The 15,117-nt window shown below is 44.4% G+C and overlaps 1 protein-coding gene across 1 annotated transcript in view; it reads right to left on the bottom strand.

Annotated features, from left to right (window-relative positions):
• Nucleotides 1–15,117, bottom strand: part of LOC115113183 (regulator of G-protein signaling 7) — a 120,066-nt gene that overhangs the window by 41,377 nt on the left and 63,572 nt on the right. Inside the window, exon 3 of the mRNA XM_029640534.2 lies at nucleotides 3,280–3,376. Within this exon, the coding sequence (XP_029496394.1) occupies nucleotides 3,280–3,376 (97 nt within the window). The remainder of the gene's footprint in view (nucleotides 1–3,279; nucleotides 3,377–15,117) is intronic.

Below are 15,117 nucleotides of genomic sequence, written 5' to 3'. Positions count from 1 at the left end.
ACTCTTTATTCATTTTGTATTTATTCCTCGTGTCACTATTTCAATGTTGTTGTTTTTTATATTGAACTCTGCATTAGACCCAAGCCACCCCCTGTACTCGGACTTGGAACTACTCCCCTATGGGCGCAGATATAGGGCACCCCTCAGCAGGAAAAACAGAACTAGACAATCATTTGTGCCAGGTGTGAAATCCCTCCCACATAACTCGGGCTAATGTTCCTATAGTACTGTTTTTATTTATTTACTTTTCTGCTCTTTTGCACACCAATATCTCTACCTGTACATGACCATCTGATCCTTTATCACTCCAGTGTTAATCTGCAAAATTGTAATTATTCGCCTACCTCCGCATGCCTTTTGCACACAATGTATATAGACTCTCTTTTTTTCTACTGTGTTATTGACTTGTTCATTGTTTACTCCATGTGTAACTCTGTGTTGTCTGTTCACACTGCTATGCTTTATCTTGGCCAGGTCGCAGTTGCAAATGAGAACTTGTTCTCAACTAGCCTACCTGGTTAAATAAAGGTGAAATAAAAAAAATAAAAAACTCAGTAAGGCCAGCAGGCTAGTCTTTAAAAAAAGAATGTTTTATTGGTATGTAACTGTTCTGAAAGTTATATTATCAATTTTGTTTTGTATTTAAACGCCACTTTAAGCGTGTACATGACACTGCAACAAAACTTCCCCATGGGGCAATAAAGTAAGTAAGTAAGTATTGTTGGAAAATGACCTGTATGTTAGTATTTCAGTGTTAGTTTACAAAGCATGTGGCAAATAACATTTCATTTGATTTGCTCCTTTGAGAACCCTCTTTTAAAGTCACTGATATCTCTTCTTCTGGCCATGGTAGCCAAAATAATGGCCAACTGGGAATGTATATACAATAAGCAAGATGGGATGTTAATTGCTTAATCAACTCAGGAACCACACCTGTGTGGAAGCAGCTGCTTTCAATATACTTTGTATCCCTCATTTACACAAGAATTTCCTTTATTTTGGCAGTTACCCATGTGTATGAAAATACCCTCAAAAAAAAGGTGACATTCTGTACGTAAATCCAAAATGCTGGAGTATAGAGCCATGTTTAAAATATGTAGCTTCACAGTCCAAATAAATCTGGAGGAGAGTTTATGTGTCTCTCAATTAACACATTATTGAACTGCAGCTATTACTAAATAGAGGGCATTTCATTTTAACCGAATGCTGAGCAACACTGAATAAGAATGAACAGAACAGCCCATCCATTCATCCTGTGGCTGTGCTATTCATTTAGTCATCTCGGCCCCGGAGTGCTTTACTGTTCCAGGAACCCTACTCACATTACATCAACTGTTCTGTTTGTATACTCTGGGGAAAGTCACTAGTGACATACTTAAGTGATAATGCCCGAGAAGCCGGTGTTTGGAGGATATATTGGCACGGGTGTTGTTAGGCCTGAGATGAAGTCGAGGGCCGCCAAACCGTGCCAATATATCCTCCAAACACTGTGTTTGAGGGCATTATCACTTTGTTACAATGGGTTACCAACATATTCAAATAATGATTGACAGATGGTCATTAAAAACATTATTATGATGAATTAATTCATACAGAAGATATAGTCCCGAAACAAATCTAGGGTTGCTACCCAAGCCGGCTGGTTGTTCGTTCTATTTGTTCGGTTGCCAGAGACACGACCCAGTCGTTCAGTCTTTTTGTTCTGTACCTATGGACGCGACTTAGTTGTTCATTCAAAATGTTCCATTGCCATTCTGGCTGGCAATGTTCTTATCCCTTGCTAGCCAACTATGGCTAACTTACAGTTACATCAAACAGTGCAGACAGAAAAGCAACAGTAGCTGCATTTGTTTTCTAGTGACATTTATATGGATACATCCATAACAATGAGCTAATGAGGCATGATTTCGCCTGGCATAGAAAATGTGCTCTCTCATTAGGACAGTGTTGTTTAGAGGAGCTAGCCAACAACACAGCTAACACAATGAATTCAAACTGAAGCTGGAAAGACTGCAAACTAGCTGCACATGTTTCGTTTGACATTTTTTCAATTGACATTTCTTTGTATATATCCATAAAAATGATGCCAGCTGATTCATGATATCGACTGACTGAGAAACACTGCCTGCTTCTCTCTCTCATCCCGACTCCTGACCCCTACACGTGCATTACTATGGGACACTTGGAGATTGAATTTGAATATTGAAACAATGTTACAAATGTCAGAGAGCCAGACAACAAAGTTTATACAAATCTCCGCTGTTGAAAACTAATGTTTTCTGAAAGAAATGTGAGATAATGTCTCGATGCTTTTTATAGTGGAGATCAAGTTGATAATTTTATCTCAGCCTGCCTAGGCTGGTGAAACAGTGGATTGGGCTGTCAGATGGAACAAAGTACATAGGCATTTTAATGTCATAGATTTAGCAGGTGGTAACTTGTGAAATAGACACCGGCTGGAATGCGCTTTCAACCAATCAGCATTCAGGATTAGACCCACCTGTTGTATAATGAATAATATCAACTAAGAGACACCCTGGCCGATTCCAGATCATATCTGTTGTTTGCAGTCCTGCAAAGGGAATAAGCATACCACTTTTTTACAAGGTGTTATTGAGAACAAGCCACATTTATAAGGCTATCTAGCCTTTCCAATTTCCATTATGCATTGTTTTTAGCTGTGAGTTTTTGTTACTCAGCCTTAGGTTCTCTTTTCAGAACTCTGGACAGTTCCCTGCAACATTATTCTGTCTACTCTCTGGTTTACGTAAATTCGTTTTCAGAACCACCGACGGCTCTCCAAGTCAGTCAGAATCCAAAAGTCCTTATTACCTGGCATTACCATTTTAATATACACTGAGTATACAAAACATCAAGAACTCCTGCTCTTTCTATGACATCGACTGACTAGGTGAGTCCAGGTGAAAGCTATGATCCCTTATTGATATCACTTGTTAAAGCCACTTCAATCAGAGTAGATGACGGGGAGTAGACAGGTTAAAGGACTTTTAAGCCTTGAGACAAGTGAGACATGGATGTGTATGTGTGCCATTCAGAGGGTGAATGGGATAAGACAATCGAAGTGCCCTTGAACAGGGTATGGTAGTAAGGTGCCATGTGCACCGGTTTGTGTCAAGAACTGCAGCGCTGCTGGATTTTTCAACCTCAACAGCTTCCCTTGTGTATCAAGAATGGTTCACCATGCAACTCAAGGTTTTCCTAATGTTTGGTATACTCCATGTATTAGCACAAAAGCTTTAGTTAAATCAAGACTTTTACCTGAAAAAACACTTGGAATCTTGGACAAAAAACTTTTCACAGTGCGGATAGGAATTCCATTCTTCTCATCCTGCATGCGTGCTATTACGTCCTCCATCTGGAAAAAATGAGAGAAGACATTATTTAAGATCACATAGGATTATTATTGTCTGGAGGAGAGACTGAGGAAAGAGGCTGAAGTGAGGGAGTGGTGGTGTCTTACTGAGTTCTGAATGGCCTCTGTGACACAGATCTGGGTTGGATATTTGCAGCAGAGACACTTCTCTTATCAATGTCAGTCTATGTTATTGGATTAGTGCTAATCTTACAGCAAAGTTTCAGCCTAATGTTTCCCCATCCCGCGTGTCTTAAAACAAACAGGACAGAACTAAATGTCACAAAAAATACATCTCAGGTACATTTAAAAGGGCACTGTGATGAATAAAATCACACCTTTGAGCTAAAACTTAAAAGAAATGTGACATCAAATCAAAGTTTATTTGTCATGTGCGCCAAATACAGCAGGTGTAGACCTTACAATGAAATGCTTACTTACAGGCTCTAATCAACAGTGCAATTTGTATGTAAAAAAAAGGTATTAGATAAGTAAACAAATAAAAACAGTTAAAAAAGACAGTGAAAATAACAGTAGCGAGGCTATATACAGCACCGGTTAGTCGAGCTGATTGAGGTAGTATATACATGTAGGCATGGTTAATGTGACTATGCATATATAAACAGAGAGTAGCAGTAGCGTAAAATAGGGGTTGGCGGGTGGTGGGACACAATGCAGATAGTCCGGGTAGCCAATGTGCAGGGGCACCGGTTGGTCGGGCTAATTGAGGTAGTATGTACATGAATATATAGTTAAAGTGACTACACATATATGATGAACAGAGAGTAGCAGCAGAGTAAAAGAGGGGTTGGGGGGGAGACACACAATGCAAATAGTCCGGGTAGCCATTTGATTACCTGTTCAGGAGTCTTATGGCTTGGGGGTAAAAACTGTTGAGAAGCCTTTTGGTCCTAGACACTCCGGTACCACTTGCCATGCGGTAAAAGAGAGAACAGTCTATGACTGGGGGTGGCTGGGGTCTTTGACAATTTGTATGGCCTTCCTCTGACACCGCCTGGTTGTAGAGGTCCTGGATGGCAGGCAGCTTAGCCCCAGTGATGTACTGGGCCATACGCACTACCCTCTGTAGTGCCTTGCGGTCGGAGGCCGAGCAGTTGCCGTACCAGGCAGTGATGCAACCAGTCAGGATGCTCTCGATGATGCATCTGTAGAACCTTTTGAGGATCTGAGGACCCATGCCAAATCTTTTTAGTTTCCTGGGGGAGAATAGGCTTTGTCGTGCCCTCTTCACGACTGTCTTGGTGTGTTTGGACATGACAACCTGGCTCAAAACAGACATGCCACAGAAAGACAGATCTGCATTACAACTCTCCAGGACAGGAGCACTGCTCTGCACCATGGCTCAGCTGCCCTGGCAGATGGCCCTATTTCCAGGAACAGACAGGACGGAGTGGAGCAGAGTGTGGCCCGTATTTGTCAGCCTTCACGGATGGATGCCAAGAGATATCTCAAACCAGCCCTGTGGCATGAATAAATACATGCTAACAATGTGACACACACACACAATGCAAGGCCTGCTGCTCTATTTCTACTACATAGACTACAATGCACTGCCCATATACTGTATCATATTGGATAGTAATTGGGAACCATTAAGGTTTATTGGTTAGTGTTGGTTACAAAAGCTCATTTTCTATCCTCGTGGAATGCATTATGCTAATCAGACTGGCTTCCCTGTGCCTCATCAACTTTCGCCCTAAGTCTGTACAATATCTTGACAAACTACACTAATATCTTGACAACTACATTTTCTTCTGGCAGCTGTGCTCTGGAAGGGATTAAGAGCAGACTCCACTGTAATCAATAATAATCAACTATAGATAAGTAAACAATTCTAAAAAATTGAATCAATTAAATATTTTTTGAAAATGGGACCAGCATCTTACAAAAAGAGTTTGCCCTATTTCAAGTACACTGAAGCCAAAACCTATAGAGTAATTGGTTTGTAATGGACTGATAGAACACAGACATAGAACATAAAGAGCTGTAGGTAGTATATGGGGTTACAGAGATGCCTATCTAACGTGAGATCAGATTTATAAATATGTATGTCCTCCCCACCTCCCCACTAAATTGGTGCCAGACAGAGGATTGAGAGCCGTGCTGGACAGCTCTCATCAGATCATTTTAAGCAGTCTAACAAAGCACTGTCACTATGACAAACAGATATCCTTAGGTCAAAGACAGCCACTTCCAGTATTCACATTGCCAATAGGTCAGCCATAGCTAAATGGCAGCTGGCAGATTGACATCACATTGGCTGACACCTTTTAGAACTAAGTTACGTAATTCACTAAGCTAACCAGCAGGATAACAGATTGATAATCGAGACTTCACACTGTCTCTCCCTCCCACTCAGTGTAAAATTACCATCAGCCTGAATATTTGGGATTTAAGATATTCATGCGTGTACATGTCATGAAGAAGAAGTGTTTGTCTCTTACACAGACTATAACTAGATCCTGCTGCCTTTCTACAGCAGAGGGTATGTTTTCTGAACAGTGGTTTATTAAATATTGTAACGTCTGCTTCCATCTCACACCCTCAAACACGTAGAACCCATGAACACAGCTCACTTTCCAGCCCACTTTCCAGATCACACTCTCAAACACCTAGATCCCCTGAACGCAGCTCACTCTCCAGATCCCAATCACCTGAATTCTAATATCCTGTTCACACACCTGTGTTATTATCACACACTATTTAGTTCAGTTCTTTGCACCCGATCACTGTGAGGCATTGTGTGTTTTGTACCACACGTCTTTCAGAGCTCTGATTTACTCCTCCCCTGTATGATAGTTTTTTCCTGCCTCACTAACGGCGCCTTTTGCCTATTCCCTGCCTGTACTTAATCAGATTTCCTGTTATCTACCTATTGCCTGATCTCCCGGACTACGTTACTAGCCTTTTCCCTGCCTGTACTGTTGCCCTTTTGGACCCCCTGTGTATGACCTTCTGCTTGCCCCTGAACCCAGCTACCTGCATCCTCCTATGGTCCTTTTCAAATAACACCTGATGCGCCTTGTACTTGAAACCAGCTCTCTGTCTCCCCGTGTGTTCATTACAGAATACCTCACTAAAAATGACAGATGGATTCAGCGGAGCTGCAGCTACGTCTGGCCTGACAGGAGGAACGTATCGATGAACTCTGCGACCTCCTTCGCCAGTCCATTCCTGCTTCACCGATATCAAGTGCCACAGCCTCCTCTCGTTCATCTCTCCCTATATCCATGCCTAATAAATACGACGGCTCCCCATGGAAATATCAAGGATTTCTCATGCAGTGTAACCTTGACCATCACCCCGCTGACTTCACCTCTGACAAACACAGGGTGGACTTCGTCATCTCCATACTCAAAGACAAAGCTCTGGATTGGGTCACAGCCCTGTAGGCCGCTCAAAGTTCTGATCTGAATCACGTTTCCACTCCCTCTTCCATAAGGTGTTCGACCATTCAGTTCCAGGTCGTCACACCGGGGACTTGTTATGTGAGCTGCGACAGGGCCGTCGCTTCACCACTGAGTATGCCCTTGAGTTCCGTACCATGGCAGCCAGCAGTGGATGGAGTGAACCAGCTCTCAATACAGTCTACCGGAGGGGTCTTAATCGGGAGTTGCAAATAGAACTGGCCTGCAGAGGAGATTTAACAGACCTAAACCAATACATCCGGATGTCCATATCCATTAGCAACCTACTGGTGGACCGCAGACCTATACAGTTGCCCATGGCCTGCGAGTCTTCCACGTCCTTCTCTCTTCCACCACGGTCCAATAGCCCTAAACCCATGCAACATGGCCGCACCCCTCTCAGGCCTGCCGAGAGACACCGGAGGTTACGTGAACCTGTGCCTCTATTGTGGAGAGAGCTGTCCGATTCGCCCTTCGCGAGTGACCACAACCCCTCCACTTCCGCCGGGGTAAGCACCTCTACGTTTTTGAACATTACCAAAAGGCAGTTTGGGATCCTGGCTCTTCTTTCTGCTAATGGGGTCACTCAGTTTGTGGAGGGACTAGTGGACTCGGGGGCTGCAGGAAATTTCATTCACAAACAATTCGCACAATAGTTAAGAGTCAAATAAATCCCTGTTAATCCTCACTTTAGGATTAATGCGCTGGACGGACAACCTCTCGGGACTGGTCTTGTGACTCGCATGACCGACAGTATAACGCTTCAGATTGGTCTCCTTCACTCTGAGGTCATTCAGTTAATGTTGTTGTCTTCACCTAAAGAACCCCTCATCCTCAGTCACCCCTGGCTAAGCCTTGACAACCCTGCCATCTCCTGGCGGGCAAAGGGGAACTGCTGTCATGGTCTCTCGCCTGTTTTAAGAACTGATTCAGTCTACCCTGTTGAGCAACCTCTATAGAAGGATCGGGGTCTGCCATTCCAACCCACATCCCACCTGTATATGCCCAGTTTCTGAGTGTCTTCAGCATGAAAGGCGTCTATTCTGCTTTCATCGCCTAGAGGACTGCGTGATCGACCTTCCTGGGGCATCGCCGCCTAAGGGTCGGATCTACCCCTTGTCCATCCCAGAGAATGAGGCTATGGACACATATATAGAAGAGGCTCTCGACATGGGATTCATCCATTCATCCACGTCTCCGGCTGCATCCAGTTATTTTTTGTATAAAAAAAGGATGGTAGTCTCCGTCCCTGCATAGATTACCGACCCCTTAATAAAGGAACTACAACGGCTCCTAGGATTCACCAACTACTACCGCCGGTTCATCCAAAACTGCAGCAGCACAACCGCTCCTCTTTCAGCTCTGACCAGTCAAAACACCCATACCCTCCAATGGACCGACACCGCCCTTACTGCATTTGAGACCTCGAAACGCCTCGTAACCTCTGCACCCATCCTTAGGCAACCAGATCCTACCCTTCCTTTTGTTCTGGACGTGGATGCAACCGAGGTCGGCGTGGGAGCGGTTCCCTCTCAGCGGTTTGGGACACCTCCCAAATTACACCCATGTGGCTTCTTTTCCAAGAAACTGTCACCCGCTGAGAGAAACTATGATGTCGGGACCCCGAGAGCTCCTCACCATTAGGTTGGCTATCGAAGAGTGGCGCCGCTGGTTAGAGGGAGCTCATCACCCATTCCTTGTCCTTACCGACCACCGCAATTTGGAGTACTTAAAAAGTGCTAAGAGGCTCAACCCCAGACATGCTCGCTGGGCACTCTTCACCTTGCCCGTCACCAATCTGTCTGGCAAGAAAAATGTGAAAGCTTATTCCTTATCCCGTCTATTTCACCCCCCTTCCTCTAACCCAGCTCCTGAGCCCATTCTGCCTCCGGCTTGTGTCGTGAGACCCATACAGTGGGAAATCCATCCAAGAGGCCCTATGCCATCCAAGAGGCCCTATGCCACGACCCAGCACCTCCTGACACTCCTGCAGGCAAGACCCACGTTCCTGCGTCTGTCAGACCCCAACTAATGCAGTGGGGCATACCTCGCTGAGTTCTGGCCATCCCGGAATCACCCGGACCACGCAGCTACTGCCACGCTCTGGTGGTCATCCCTAACAGAAGACACCCGAGATTACATTCTGTCCTATCCCGTCTGTGCTTGGGCAAAGAGCCCTCGCCAACTACCTACCGGTAAGCTTGAGCCTTTACCTACACCACACAGACCATCGTCTCATATTGCCATGGATTTTCTCACGGATCTGCCCTGACTATTCGGGCTTCACAACTATTTTAGTTGTAGTGGACTCGTTCTCCAAGATGTGCCGACTCATCCCCCTTCCGCATCTATAATGCATGGAAATGGCCGAGTTCATGTTCCAACATGTGTTTCGTCTGTATGGAATCCGGAAAGACATCGTTTCAGAGACCCCAGTTCGTCTCCAGGGTGTGATGAGCCTTCCTTGACCGACTGGGGGTCTCCATCAGCCTATCCTCAGGATACCATCCTCAAACCAATGGGCAGACGGAACGCCTGAATCAGGAAATAGGGAAGTACCTTCGCCAACACTGCACCCACCAACCACATGAGTGGTGTCGCTATCTAGCCTGGGCCAAATATGCACAGAACTCCCTGGTGCAAACCTCACTCCATCTCACTCCTTTTCAGTGTGTCCTCGGATACCCCCCGCGTTCCGATGGGAGACAGAGCCCGGAACTGTGCCTGTCGTCGATGAGTGGTTTCGACGGAACGAGCAGGTTTGGGAGACCACACATCGGTAACTCCATCAAGTTTCCCTCTTCCAGAAATGGTTCGCTGACCGGCGTCGCCAACCTACTCCACTCTTCCACCCTGGGCAATGTGTGTGGCTCTCTACCCGGGACATCCGGCTTCGTGACCCCTGCAAAAAGTTCAGTCCTCGGTTCATTGGTCCCTTCAAAATAAAACACAGCATCAATCCTGTCACCTACCGTCTCCAGTTGGCCCCCCATTACCGGATCTCCTCATCCTTCCATTGTGTCCCTTCTCAAGCCTGTGAGGTACAGCCCTCCATCCTCCTGTGGTGCACACCTCCATTTGACGTCGGCGGTGCACCGGCTTATTCTGTCCAAGCCCTCCTTGCCTCCAAGTGTCTGGGTGGTCGCATCCACTACCTGGTGGATTGGGAGGGATTGGGACCTGGATTGGGACCTGAAGAACGGTACTGGGTCCCTGCCCAGGACATCCTTGACCCAGCCATGATCCTTGCTTTCCACCGTAACTGTCCTGACCGCCCAGCTCCACGCCCACGGGGGAGGCCCGCTGCTCAGCTCAAGAGCCAACCATGGGGGGGTACTGTAATGTCTGCTTCCAACTCACACCCTCAAACACGTAGATCCCCTGAACGCAGCTCACTTTCCAGCTCACACTCTCAAACACATAGATCCCCTGATATCTACCTATTGCCTGATCTCCCGGACTACGTTACTAGCCTTTTCCCTGCCTTTTCCCTGCTTGTACTGTTGCCCTTTTGGACCCCCTGTGTATGACCTTCTGCTTGCCCCTGGACCCAGCTACCTGCCTCCTCCTGTGGTCCTTTTCAATAAACACCGTCTGCGCCCTGCGCTTGAAACCAGCTCTCTGTCTCCCCTTGTGTTCATTACAAACATGACTAAACATAAGTCTGCAAATATGGCATGACCAACAAAAGCTCCAAATATAACAAAGTCTTCCATGGTGCTATTCCACCTACTTCTTACTCTGCTTCTTACTCTGCATCTAAGTGCTTCATACATCTATCTACTCACTTGAACTGCTTGCTACCAGGAGAAAGACAGAGAAAGGAAGGAATAATACATTCTAAGAAATATTGATCCAATCCCATTATGAATGTCTAATAAGCAGTTCAAGTCTGTTTGTGGTTTACACAGAGAATAAAGCCCTAGCAGCAGGCCCACTGTAATGAAATGAAAAGCTCATCCATTATTCTCCTACTCTGTGATAGATGATTGTCCAACTGCAATGCTGAAACAAAGGTGGGTGAATAGAATTATCCAGCTGCTGTTATCTGAGTACACAAAGCGTATAGAATTTCACACAGCTAGAGACCCCACAAACACTCCACACAGAGACCGACACCTTACACACTATAGAAAAGCAACATTTTGGAGTAGCACACAGTACACCACACATTATGGAGCACACAGGCAGATCTCATGCAGATTTGAGTGAGAGTTGTGGTCATGTACACTTCTTCTTCCCGGAGCATTTTTAAATCATCCACTGCAATCAGAAACAGAGGATTGTTCATAATACTTTGGCAAAATGTTATAATTTAGAACACAGTATGTTGACAAGCAATAGTAAACACAATGTTGAACAGTGTGATACATTTGCGTATTGACTCATTCCAAAAACAATTCTCAACCATAGGGCAGAGATCATCAACTAGATTCAGCCGTGGGCCGATTTTTTTTTTTCTTGAGCGGATGGTCAGGGGGCCGGAACATGATTAGACTGCAAATTGTCCACAAGAAGCCCAACCAGATATAATATTTGACGAAAACATAATAATTTCCAACCTTGCTGACATTTGTATACGGTAACATATATCCCTCTCTATTATGCGTGGGAATACTTTGAAACATACTTTCAAATTAAAATCACTTTCTGGTGTTTTTACAGACTTTAATGTCCCAAACATGTAAGAAACAAATAAAACAAGTTTTTTTTTGTTGTTCAGAACAGCTGTGGGGCCCATGGGCTACCAATTGGGGGACCCTGCCTTACGGAGAGATGAGAAAGTCATACCTTCACTGGCAAAACAGAACAGGATTGTTTGTGATCCTCATTCAAACGAACAGGCCACATGAATAGATCTAAAGAATAGAGTTAAATATGAATAGATACAATATCTGATACGGTGGCTATATCAGCTAAATCCATCCAAGACTTTGCCCTTTAAAATAAACATTCAAGCTCATATAAGTGTAAAATATGTGGAGAAATGAATTATTAATTTACTAGCCAGTGTTATAGAGGTGTTTTAATACTTTAAGCACAGTCTTCATGAAAATCATGCAATATTAGTGTAACGGTTTTCTATGTGTGAAGGAGAGTCGGACCAAAATGCAGCGTGTAGATTGCGATCCATAATTTAATAAACAAACGTAACACGAATCTAAATACAAAACACTACAAAAAACATAACGAAAACCGAAACAGCCTATACTTGTGTACACTAACACATAGACAGGAACAAGGACACTAAGGACAATCACCCACAAAACACTCAAAGAATATGGCTGCCTAAATATGGTTCCCAATCAGAGACAACGATAAACACCTGCCTCTGATTGAGAACCACTCCAGACAGCCATAGACTTTGCTAGATAACCCCACTAGCTACAATCCCAATACATACCAAAACCCCAAGACAAAACACACCACAATATAAAAACCCCATGCCACACCCTGGCCTGACCCAAACATGAAGATAAACACAAAATACTTCGACCAGGGCGTGACAATTAGCCTGTTTGGTTTTCATAAAATACCTTTCTATTCATCAAAATTTAAGTCAATCTGTCCCCCACATTTTAACCAAGCAACCATTCTCTCCTCATTTTAATTAACAGGATAATTCACTATCAAACATATCAGGCTTGAAGCTGTCCGTCTCTGAGATAACAGTCAGACAGTGGTATGAGCTCACCGTTTTGGGGAGAGACATCATATCAAACCCCAAATTATGAATTATATAAACTCAGCAAAAAATCATCCCTTTTTCAGGACCCTGTCTTTCAAAGATAATTTGTAAAAATCCAAATAACTTCACAGATCTTCATTGTAAATGGTTTAAACACTGTTTCCCATGCTTGTTCAATGAACCATAAACAATTAATGAACATGCACCTGTGGAACGGTCGTTAAGGCACTAACAGCTTACAGATGGGAGGCAATTAAGGTCACAGTTATGAAAACTTAGGACACTAAAGAGGCCTTTCTACTGACTCTAAAAAACACAAAAAGAAAGATGCCCAGCGTCCCTGCTCATCTGCGTGAAAGTGCCTTAGGCATACTGCAAGGAGGCATGAGGACTGCAGATGTGGCCATTACAATAAATTGCAAGGTCCGTACTGTGAAACACCTAAGACAGCGCTACAGGGAGACAAGACAGAGAGCTGATTGTCCTCGCAGTGGCAGACCACGTGTAACAACACCTGCATGGGATCGGTACATCCGAACATCACACCTGCGGCACAGGTACAGGATGGCAACAACAACTGCCCGAGATACACCAGGAACGCACAATCCCTCCATCAGTGCTCAGACTGTCTGCAATAGGCTGGGAGAGGCTGGACTGAGAGCTTTAGGCCTGTTGTAAGGCAGGTCCTCACCAGACATCACCGGCAACAATGTCGCCTATGTGCACAAACCCACTGTCGCTGGACCAGACAGGACTGGAAAAAAGAGCTCTTTGATGAGTCGTGGTTTTGTCTCACCAGAGGTGATGGTTGGATTTGCGTTTATTGTCAAAAGAATGAGCGTTACACCGAGGCCTGTACCCTGGAGCAGGATCGATTTGGAGGTGGAGGGTCCGTCATGGTCTGGGGTTGTGTGTCACAGTATCATCAGACTGAGCTTGTTGTCATTATAGGCAATCTCAACGCTGTTTGTTACAGAGAAGACATCCTCCTCCCTCATGTGGTACCCCCCCCCTTTGTTCAGGGACAAATTATTCAATTTCTGTTAGTCACATGTCTGTGGAACTTGTTCAGTTTATGTCTCGGTACACTACCGTTCAAAAGTTTAGGGTCACTTAGAAATGTCCTTGTTTTTTAAAGAAAAACTCATTTTTTGTTCAATAAAATGACATCAAATTGATCCGAAATACAGTGCAGACATTGTTAATGTTGTAAATTACTATTGTAGCTGGAAATGGCATATTTTTTATGGAATATCTACATATAGAGATCCATTATCAGCAACCATCACTCCTGTGTTCCAATGGCTCGTTTCGGAAGCTAATCTAAGTTTATAATTTCAATAGACGAATTGATCATTAGAAAGTCCTTTTGCAATTATGTTAGTACAGCTGAAAACTGTTAAAGAAGCAATAAAACTGGCCTTCTTTAGACTAGTTGAGTATCTGGAGCAGCAGCATTTGCGGGTTTGATTACAGGCTCAAAATGCACAGAAAAAAATAACTTTCTTCTGAAACTCGTCAGTCTATTCTTGTTCTGAGAAATAAAGGCTATTCCATGCGAGAAATTGCCAAGAAACTGAAGATCTGGTGTACTACTCCCTTCACAGAATGGAGCAAACGGTATCTAACCAGAATAGAACTAGGAGTGGGAGGAACCAGTGCACAACTGAGCAAGAGGACAAGTACATTAGAGTGTCTAGTTTGAGAAACAGACGCCTCACAAGTCCTCAACTGGCTGCTTCATTAAAAAGTACCAGCAAAACACCAGTCTCAACGTCAACAGTGAAGAGGCAACTCCGGGATGCTGGCCTTCTAGGCAGAGTTGCAAAGAAAAAGCCATATCTCAGACTGGCCAATAAAAAGAAAAGATTAAGATGGGCAAAAGCGCACAGACACTGGACAGAGGAACTCCTATACACTTCTTGATAAACTCAGTGACCGTCTCGGTGAACACATCCATATTATTCTCAGAAGCTACCCAGAACATATCCCAGTCCGCGTGATCAAACCAATCTTGAAGTGTGGGTTCCGATTGGTCAGACCAGCGTTAAATAGTCCTTTACACGTGTGCTTCCTGTTTGAGTGTCTGCCTATAGGAAGGGAGGATCAAAATGGAGTCGTGATCAGATTTGCAGAAAGGAGGGCGAGGGAGGGCCTTGTATGCATCCCGGAAGTTAGAGTAACAATGGTCCAGTGTAAAATGAACATATACACTATCCATACAGAAGTATGTGGACATACCTTCAAATTAGTGGATTTAGCAATTTCAGCCACACCCGTTGCTGACAGGTGTATTAAATTGAGCACACAGCCATGCAATCTCCATAGACAAACATTGGCACTAGAATGGCCTTACTGAAGAACTTTCAATGTGGCACCATCATAGGATGCCACCTTTCTAACAAGTCAGTTCGTCAGATGTCTGACCTGCTATTGTGAAGTGGAAATGTCTAGGAGCAGCAACAGCTCAGCTGCGAAGTGGTAAGCCAGACAAGCTCACAGAACGGGACCACCGAGTGCTGATGGGCGTAGCATGTAAAAATCATCTGTCCTCAGTTGCACTACTCACTGCCCAGTTCCAAACAAGCCTAAGATCACCATATGCAATGCCAATCATCAGCTGGAAA

Source organism: Oncorhynchus nerka, linkage group LG28, assembly GCF_034236695.1.
Source record: "Oncorhynchus nerka isolate Pitt River linkage group LG28, Oner_Uvic_2.0, whole genome shotgun sequence".
In the NCBI taxonomy this organism is placed as follows: domain Eukaryota; kingdom Metazoa; phylum Chordata; class Actinopteri; order Salmoniformes; family Salmonidae; genus Oncorhynchus; species Oncorhynchus nerka.
This window is presented reverse-complemented; position numbering and strand designations above follow the sequence as displayed.